Below are 10515 nucleotides of genomic sequence, written 5' to 3'. Positions count from 1 at the left end.
AATCAAAATAATTGAAAACTGAATGAAAATAAAGTCAGGTCTTGGGCCCATAAAGAAAAAGGGTCAACTGAACAGAACCAGACTTAACAGAAATCAAATCAAACTAACCAAACCAACATGACCTCCCTAATGACACACATGGGGAACTGATATATACAGAGGACTAGTCCATTAAACACACACAGGGGACACCACAATCATCACTTAACACAATTACAATAAAATAAAGTAATTAACTCAAATTAACAATAAAGAGGTCATAAAATAACTTAATTATAAATCAACAAAATGTAAATAGAATAAACAAAACTAACATATAATCAATCATCCCCCCCATCATCTTCCCTCCTTCATTTGAGTTATTTATAATTCCTCAAACGCTCTCATTTTATTTTCTGTTTACCAGCAGGTGGCGCCTTTTATTAATGATTCCACATAGTAACCCAGTGAGGCTTTGTCTTAATTAAGAAAAGCAGAAGTATAATCCTTTATTATTTGCAGAGACGTCAACCTCAAGTTAAACATGAAGAACTTTAATTGAGCTAATTGCCTCAGTTTGTAACCTATAGTGTGTTGTAAATGATCCACATGACAAAGGTTACCATTAACGATTGTATAAAAAAAAAATCCGATTAGCTTGAAGAAGGGACTTGATTAATTTATGTATAACTGACAAATGTAAATAACATTACGTTTATTCGTTTAAAACTGTGTCATCCAAATGGATGGAAATATTATGCAATTCAAATACATAAATCTTAAATTTAGGCCCAACTGTTTTTTTATATTGTCATTTTACGTCATTCAGACTGTCTTCCTGTCTAAATGGGCAGTTCCTTGCCACAATAAGCTGTACATGATGGTAGCAGAAAATATAATTAAAAAAAGAAAAAACAGAAACAAAACCCTGACCTTTGTATTGGGGTGTAGCCTACATATCGTTTAACACCACTGTATTTAAATACACATGGTATTAGATCCATTTGTTGATGTTGATATTAAAAGCAAGCTAATTAAAACAACAATAATCAAGTACCTATTAGTAATAAAAAAAAAAAGTGAAAACAGTGTCAAAGACTATAACATGGAACATGAAATAAGACTAGTTCATCACTGTCAGATCAGGGTGTGACATGGACCTTGTTATGGTTGAAGAACACAGTCAGTATAACATGAGTTACCAGAGGCCTCAGGGTGTGCTGTAGTGTTTTTCTGTCCCAGGAAGTTCGAGAGGGTCTTTTAACATCATATACATACGGCCCCCTCCCTGAGATTAAATGAAGATCTGTTGTTAGGCGAATTATTGTCCCCCGCTGTCAAAAGCTCCATTGTTTTCATTTCAAATTGTTTGTGCAGTTAGGTGCGAAAATGCCTTTAATGCACAGAATAAATTATTGTTATTACATCTTGCATAGCTTGCATACCTCCAAAAATACCAACACATCACGGTTATAGTTAACTAAAACTAAAAATATGAAAAAAACCTGTCACTTAATATAAAATAAATTTGAACTGAATTAAATTAAAAAGTAAAAAACCACTTACATTTATTTTATTTCAGCTAATTGCAACATTTCTAGTTTTCATTTAGTTTAAGTTGATGTACTAAAATAATTAAAACCGAAATAATAATTAATAAAAACTATAGACATACCTGTACAAATGACAAAACACAATAAACTTTTAAAATAAAATGAAAACAGAAAACACAATAATAAAAAAATAATTAAAAATATTGATCGAAAGTATAATAGCATCTCAATAAAACTGCAACACATTACCAGAAGAAAAATAAGTTGTGCATCAATTAATGATGTAAAATATTTTATTATTTTTTTTGTAAATGTAAATTCAATTCCTCAAATACCAAACCCTATATCGCTCTGTGTACTTCAAAAAAGCTTCAGTTTCCAAAACAATTTAGACTACTATACAGAGCAAAAAAAACAAAAACAAAAAAAAAACACTAGGAAATTGATGTATTTTACAAGACAAGGAAAATATCCATGAAACAATTTTGTTACAGCTGTTCATTGAGAAAAAATATATACAACGGACTCTTTTGAAAAAATTCATGCCCAGTACAATACAAAGTCTAAACTGTCCATTTTTCAACGTGAAATTGTGCACACAGAAACTCCCAAATTGAAATAACAAGGCATGTGAAGTGTGAAAAACAGTTTTTGGCTACAAAATGAATAGCGCTCTCTTAACAGATGCTTCACTTCAATCAATAAAACTAATACAAGCATATGTTTTTCGTATGTACACATTTTTCAGAGAGTTACGCTGACCCTTCCTCCCACCGATTACACACAAAGCGTCCGACGGCGACGTCTCTTTACGACGCTGCACGTTTATAAAATCCATACGACAGCCTTTATATAAAAAATGAACATGATCTACTTGTGCCGGTTCAGGTTACGCTTGTGATCTCATAATCGGTTTGTGAGGTTTAAAGTTCATTTCACAGTTATCCCTACATCTACAATCCCACCTGATTTACTAGAATGTCTCTCGTTTTGAATTCCGTGTCGCTGCTATCCGTAACATAAAATGGAATAAAATGAAATGAAAACCAACAAAATGGTCAGCAATAATGAATAAACCACAAAGTCACTACAAATACCACATCCTAAGCACAGAGAAAATACTTTTCTTGTGAAATCACCTTTGTAATTCTGTACAGTTTCGTAATTACACGTGTACACGTGGTATTGTGATGTGTCTTTGTTAAATAATTCCGGAAAGGAAAATAAAGGAGAAAAAGAAAAAAAAAGAAAAACAAAACAGAACAAGCACATCTAAAATATCTGAATATCGATATGAATAAGGTAGTGAATAAGGTCGTATTTGGTCAATCATTCTGATATTTCTCTATATTTACACGGTATTTACAGATGTAACAGAATCTCAAACTGCGTGCAAGAATCGCAGTCGGGCATCCTTTTTATCGGCATAAAACCGCTTTTAAAAATAGGCCCCATTCATTCACTCACACAGTAATAAATACAAAACACCTTTATTTTCTTACACTAAACAATGAGAGATATCTAGGATAAAACTGACTCATGGAATCAAGTATTTTTGAGTTTTTTTCGTGAGTTCATTTTCTATTTCTTTTTTTTTTTTTCGTTTTCTTTTTTTTTAGTGCAACATGTTTTTCCCTTTGCGGAAGTCAATTCCGTACATTCTCCATTCAGTGATGTTCTACATTGATTTCTACGGTACAGATCACGTCATACAGATGGGCCTGCCCTCTCCATCGACCTATAAGGCATACCCGGCACAGTGCTCTCGCTCATTCTCCGTCCTCATTCGCTGGTGAAATCTGCCCCGTGTGACGCACACGCATTCGAGCTGGCAAACAAACACTCACACACACACGCACACGCACACAGACTCATGGCACATGCACATAACGGAACCTTTTCCTTTCAAGTCAAGAAAATGATACGAATGGCTCTCACACAATGCTGTATTTCAGCGTTGCGTTTTCCTCTTAGTTTTGCACGTTTTAAAAATGATCGCCCGCTAAAACAACTTCCAGGATTGGCTGTTTCCTTTTTGTATGTCTCCTCTGGTAAATTGGCACCTCAGAGTTGTTCAGTTTATCCACTTGCGGCAGTTGGCGGCTCCACAGTGACATGGGATCTTGCTCTGATCTTCAACCGGGGTGAGCTTGTAATCATAGCAGAGCTGCAACAAAATCATTCAAAGGTGGTTCAAATCTCAAATCATATTAAGCTCTGCAGATAGTTCTTATGAGACTCTCTAAAAATCACATGATTGAGGAGAGCATCATAACCGGGAACATAGTCAAGAGCACTTTCTGACTTTTAAAGGGTCGTTTCAGGTGTCTGAATGAACTGTCACGGCCAAAATTTTGTTTCGTACTGATGTTTGACAGTGTTGTCAAATTCTTAGTGTTTTAGAAATGAACTTTAAAGGTACAATATGTAACTTTTTTTGTTTTGTTCAAAATTAACAAAATTGACAACCTCAATCCTTCTTCTTCTGTATGTGTTTATATATTAGCCCTGTTCGGGATGGTTTTCGTGGGAAATTGTGTACATTTGTCACTCGTCCGTTCGTGTCTCGTCATATCTGTAAATAGAGAACAGTTTCTCCGGCTACGTTGATGTGTGTTAAGTGTAGGAGTGGAATAGGTTAGTTGTCACAGCGTGTGCGAGAAAGGTTGACATGGAGCAGCTAAATCTCGATCCTCCGGGGAATCACCCGTTTAAAACAAACGCCAAACAGAGGAGAATCTGCTTGCAAAAAAAGAATGTGACAAAAAAAATCAACATTGGCTTGGCTTTTCGGAGATGACAAGAACTGAGGGATTTGAAATGTAAAAGCGTCGCAGAGATGGTGTTTTTATTACTCAAAAAGTGAGTAACATTATTGAAAAGATAAAATGCTATTGGTAGCTCTCTAACAGAGTTCATTGTAAAGTATTATCTTTTGTGAAGTGTCATTTCACTACGGTTGTTGTAGCACTGTGCTGGAATTTATTTTCAAGTGAGTGGCGTGTTTATTAATGGCTATAGCTACAGTAACGTCTTCAGCTAGTCAGCTTGATATCTTTTCCATCTAAACTGGTTATATCTCTTAACTCTAGTAGTGTATGGTTTATGAACAGTAGGATAACCATATTAATCTGCACAGTCACACAGAACCGAAGCACAACCAAAACAATGTTCTTTCACAAAATACATGCAGTTTTGTTTTTTTAACAGATAGAGGGCCAAAAGTTCCCTATGAGTCAGTCACGTTCGACATTTCGTCAGAACTGAACTGACGAATTTGGATCCCAATTCATCAGTTCGGATGTAACGTCTCCGTTTCCTCCTTCAGGGATTACATTAGTAACCTAGACGTTACATAGTGTACCTTTAAGTGAGCGTCAGATGACTGTAAAGGAAATCCAAATGTCAAATAGTGGAAATGAGCATGAACAATTAAATATACAATATCGGTCGACACACGTAAATTAAAGAATCTATAATATCAGCCGATAACCGATTTGGTACCCCTAAAAAGTATGCCAGATTGCAAATGTCTGCTGCATCCTTCACAGTCTACCAGAACTGCCCTGAACGATCGTGCTGTGCATTTTGGGCATGTTTGTGCCGTTTATTTAGGTGCATGAAAAATAAATGACACACTTGTACAGTCTTACCTCTTCTCCCCTCTCAATCCTGCGGGCGGCACTGATGATAATCTTGTAGCCCCGCTCAAACGTGACAACCTCAGCCACGCAATTTGGAGAGCATGAATGATTGATGTATCTAAGGGAAACATCCAATTCAAATTAATTATAACTTAATTTCTTCTTGCATCCAAGAGCACGCTTTGAACTTTCCAACAGCAATTTTGTCAAACACTTTGTCATTCACTAGGCAAAACTGTGATTCAAATTTCAGAGAAAAGCAATGACACACTAAGTTTATACGTTTATACGCTTGTTCTGATTCAGTACAATTGTTTCTTGAGCATCAAATCAGGATATTCCAGAAGGATCATGTGACACTGAAGACTGGAGTTCTGAAAATCCAGTTTTTGCATCACAGGTAGGGGTGGGGGAAAAAAATCGATTCTTAGATGCATCGCGATGCGGACGTGGACGATTCTGAATCGATTCACAAATGTCAAAAATCGATTTTCAATTTTTTTTTTTTTTTTTTTATATACATTTATAATAATGTGATATTGACAGAACGCAAAAGATGGAACTCTGAAGCGCGGAAGTGCAGTGGCCGCCTGGCCGGACCGTCTGTGGAGTGCACATAACAGAGACGCGATGGCTGAGCGCGAAATCCAAACACCCTCCTCGTTAAAAGCTGACGTGTGGACATATTTCTTCTATGAAGTTGAAGGTGGAAAGGAGCTGGACAAGAGCCACACTATTTGTAAGCTTTGTAGAATAAAACTAAAATGTTTGTCGGAAACATGACAAATATGAGAAGCCATATGACACGTTTCCACCCAGAGGAGGAAAAACACTCGGCTGTAACGTTAACGTTACCGGTCGTTGTTATATTATTAATTTACTACAAGTATGCTGCTAGTTCAGGCACACATTTATTTTCCTGTTGGTTCTTTGCAATATTAATAAAATATATTGTATGTTAATTCTTTATGGGTCATTACTTGGTACTTTTTTTATAGTATTTATAGTCACCAAAAAAAATAAAAATTCAGATAATCGATAATCGCTTTAGCATCGAATCGCAGCCCTCTGAATCGTAATCGAATCGAATCGTGAGCTGCCTAGAGATTCCCACCCCTAATCACAGGTATAAATGACATTTTTAAATATATTTGAACAGAAAACAGTTATTTTAAATGGTATTAATATTTCACAATATAACAGTTTTTACTGTATTTTTGATTAAATAAATGCAGCCTTAGTGAACACAAGATACTTCTTTCAAAATCCCAAAACTTTGAATATTAGTGCTTCAAACAGTAATCGTAAAACAGCAATATTAAACATTGAGGTCACAGGTGTTCTGAATTGTGCAAAATGTGACTACAAATGACAGTAATATGTCAGGTTTGACATTGCCCATAACGCATCATCAAGTAATGTACACATCTGAAAGCTGAAATGACACGTCAAGTTCATTTTTGTACCTTGCAGGGCTTCCAGAGTGGGTTGCGTCTATAACTCGGTCGCTGCCGATGCGGAACATGTACGCTGGGCGGTTCTGTTGGAGAAATCCACACAGATTTAGACAAACGCATTTAGACAGCATGTCAAGGTAACATTATTCCCAGCACTATTCCCTCATTGGTTGAGCAAGCTTTACCTTAGCCTTGTACAGCAGCTCTTTCCTCATGGCCACCTCAGTGCGCAGAATATCCCCCATGTATTCAATCACCATGGTCTGCTTCTCAATGTCACGTGCTGCAAACAGCCCAAGACCCTGCAGACACAAGACGCATTAGAGATGCATCCTCACCCAAGGCTACAGATCACTCTCTCATGCACACACACACACACACACACACACACACACACACACACACACACACACTGGGGAATGTGGGGATGTTCCATAGACGTCTATTGTGTTTATATACAGCTATATACAAATACTATAATTTAACCCTAACTGAAAACTTTCTGAATTTTTGCAATTTACTTAATTTTTATACTGTTTTTTACACATGAGGACATCCCCAAAATAAGGTTTTGTCAGGTTTAGCTATGAGTATTTGCATTAGAATAGCATTACTCAAGCTATTCCATGCATGTTTACTTGGGACATTCAGTACACTTGTATTGTTTTTGTACAGCTAATTATCAATACAATAAACCTAACCCAAACCCACACCCTAACAGAAAACTTTCTACATTTTTAGATTTAAAAAATTTATATTTACTTGTAAATATTTTGTCAAGTTTAGTTCATTTCTGGATACAATTTGTTTCCCTGAAAATGATTGTCCCCGTTTTCTCAATTAATAATTGAATAAATAAATTCCTTTATGCTGGAGGCAAAAACAAGGACCATGACAACGCCCGGCATGGCACAGCCGGGCCCCTACCCTGGAGCCAGGCCCGGGGTTGGGGCTCGAATGCGAGCGCCTGGCGGCCCGGGCCTCCTTCCTGGGGCCAGGCCAGGCTCAGCCTGAATGAGCGACGTGGGGCCTCGACATCCCGATCCCTGGTCACGGAAACTAGCTTTAGGGACGTGGAACGTCACCTCGCTGGTGAGGAAGGAGCCTGAGATTGTGTGTGAGGTTGAAAGGTACCGACTAGAGATAGTCGGGATCACCTCCACGCACAGCTTAGGCTCTGGAACCACACTCCTTGAGAGAGGATGGACTCTTTACCACTCTGGAGTTGCCCATGGTGAGAGGGCAGGCTGGTGTGGGTTTGCTTATGGCCCCCCAGCTCAGCCGCCATGTGTTGGAGTTCACCCCGGCAAACGAGAGGGTCGCTTCCCTGCGCCTTCGGGTCGGGGATAGGTCTCTCACTGTCGTTTGTGCCTACGGGCCGAACGGCAGTGCAGAGTACCCGGCCTTCTTGGAGTCTCTGGGAGGGATGCTGGAAAGTGCTCCGACTGGGGACTCCGTCGTTCTACTGGGGGACTTCAACGCCCACGTGGGCAGCGACAGTGACATCTGGAGGGGCGTAATTGGGAGGAACCCTGATCTGAACCCGAGCGGTGTTCTGTTATTGGACTTCTGTGCTAGTTACAGCTTGTCCACAACGAACACCATGTTCAAGCATAAGGGTGTCCATCAGTGCACGTGGCACCAGGACACCCTAGCCCTAGGATCGGATTCCGAGGGAGTCTGGAGATATTGAGTTTTAGCGGACCATGTTCTCCACCTCCATTGTCGATGCGGCCGCTTGGAGCTGTGGCCGTAAGGTCTCCGGTGCCTGTCAAGGCGGCAATACCCGAACCCGGTGGTGGACACCGGAAGTAAGGGATGCCGTCAAGCTGAAGAAGGAGTCCTATCGGGCCTGGCTGGCTTGTGGGACTCCTGAGGCAGCTAACGGGTACCGGCAGGCCAAGCGGACTGCAGCTCGGGTGGTTGTGGAGGCAAAAAATCGGGCCTGGGACAAGTTCGGTAAAGCCTTGGAGAAGGACTACCGGTTGGCCTGGCAAACCGTCAGGTGCCTCAGGAGAGGGAAGCAGTGCCCTACCAACACTGTTTACAGTGGAAGTGGGCAGCTGTTGACCTCAACTGGGGATGTTGTCGGACGGTGGAAGGAATACTTCGAGGATCTCCTCAATCCCACCGACACGTCTTCCATTGAGGAAGCAGAGGCTGTTTTGTACCAACTACAGGGGGATCACACTTCTCAGCCTCCCCGGGAAAGTCTATGCCAGGGTACTGGAGAGGAGAATTCGGCCGATAGTAGAACCTCGGATTCAGGAGGAACAGTGCGGTTTTCATCCCGGTCGTGGAACACTGGACCAGCTCTATACCCTCTCCAGGGTGCTGGATGGTTCATGGGAGTTTGCCCAACCAATCCACATGTGCTTTGTGGATTTGAAGAAGGCATTCGACTGTGTCCCTCGCGGCGTCCTGTGGAGGGTGCTCTGGGAGTATGGAGTCCGGGGCCCTTTGCTAAGGGCTGTCCGCTCCCTGTACGACCGGAGTAGGAGCTTGGTTTGCATTGCCGGCAGTAAGTCAGACTTGTTTCAGGTGCATGTTGGACTCCGGCAGGGCTGCCCTTTTTCGCCGGTTCTGTTCATAATTTTTATGGACAGAATTTCTAGGCGCAGCCAGGGGCCGGAGGGTGTCCGGTTTGGGGACCACACGATTTCGTCTCTGCTTTTTGCGGATGATGTTGTCGTGCTGGCCCCATCAGACCAGGACCTTCAGCATGCACTGGGATGGTTTGCAGCCGAGTGTGAAGCGGCTGGGATGAGAATCAGCACCTCCAAATCCGAGGCCATGGTTCTCAGTCGGAAAATTGTGGCTTGCCCACTTCAGGTTGGTGGAGAGTTCCTGCCTCAAGTGGAGGGGTTCAAGTATCTTGGGGTCTTGTCCACGAGTGAGGGAAGGATGGAACGGGAGATTGACAGACGGATCGGTGTAGCTTCTGCAGTAATGCGGACGATGTACCGGTCTGTCGTGGTGAAGAAGGAGCTGAGCTGCAAGGCAAAGCTCTCAATTTACCGGTCAATCTACGTTCTTACTCTCACCTATGGTCATGAGCTGTGGGTCATGACCAAAAGGACAAGATTCCCGGATACAGGCGGCCGAAATGAGCTTTCTCTGTGGGGTGGCTGCGCGATCCCTAAGAGATAGGGTGAGGAGCTCGGTCACTCGGGAGGAGCTCAGAGTAGAGCCGCTGCTCCTCCACATCGAGAGGAGCCAGCTGAGGTGGCTCGGGAATCTGTTCTGGATGCCTCCTGGACTCCTTCCCGGGAAGGTGTTCCGGGCGCATCCCACCGGGAGGAGACCCCGGGGAAGACCTAGGACACGCTTGAGGGACTATGTCTCCCGGCTGGCCTGGGACGCCTCGGTGTCCTCCCGGAAGAGCTGGAGGAAGTGTCTGGGGAGAGGGAAGTCTGGGCATCTCTGCTTAGACTGCTGCCCCCGCGACCCGGCCCCGGATAAGCGGAAAAAGATGTTGATGATGATGATGATGATGAATAAATAAATTCAGCAGTTATATTTTTAAATAGACACAATGATTAAAAGGTCATTTAAAACCATTAAGCTTTTTTTTTACATTATGACATTATTTTTTATGACTATTAAGCTCATTTCCTGCATTATTGTCATTAATGTAATGAATTCAGTTAGATTGAAACAAAAGGTGTGCATGTAAACAATGAATGGCGACTGCAGAAAGCAAAAGCTGAATCCCAGACATTTTGGACGATCTCGAAGATGGTAACCCCTACTACTCAGCTTTCTCCACAGAACAAGAGCCTGCTAGCTTAGCTTCCAAAAAAGATGGCTGACACTGTGTATATTCTGTGAGTGAGATCCCACCCTTTATGGGCGGGTTGAGAGCATGCGGGACACCCCCTA

The 10515-nt window shown here is 41.5% G+C and overlaps 1 protein-coding gene across 6 annotated transcripts in view; it reads right to left on the bottom strand.

The window, feature by feature from the left end:
- Window positions 1-1807: 1807 nt before the first annotated feature.
- Window positions 1808-10515, bottom strand: part of kmt2cb (lysine (K)-specific methyltransferase 2Cb) — a 108764-nt gene continuing 100056 nt past the window's right edge. For all 6 annotated transcript variants that reach the window (XM_056263010.1, XM_056263035.1, XM_056262996.1 and 3 more), the window contains 4 exons: window positions 6819-6935; window positions 6643-6716; window positions 5186-5294; window positions 1808-3699 (listed from right to left, as the gene is read on the bottom strand). In XM_056263010.1, the coding sequence (XP_056118985.1) occupies window positions 3607-3699; window positions 5186-5294; window positions 6643-6716; window positions 6819-6935 (393 nt within the window). In that variant the 3' untranslated portion in view covers window positions 1808-3606. The remainder of the gene's footprint in view (window positions 3700-5185; window positions 5295-6642; window positions 6717-6818; window positions 6936-10515) is intronic.

Source organism: Rhinichthys klamathensis, unplaced genomic scaffold (genome assembly GCF_029890125.1).
Source record: "Rhinichthys klamathensis goyatoka isolate OS25496 unplaced genomic scaffold, OSU_Roscu_1.1 h1tg000011l_1, whole genome shotgun sequence".
Lineage (NCBI taxonomy): Eukaryota > Metazoa > Chordata > Actinopteri > Cypriniformes > Leuciscidae > Rhinichthys > Rhinichthys klamathensis.
Note: the sequence above shows the minus strand (reverse complement) of the source record. Positions and strands in the feature narration are given on the sequence as shown.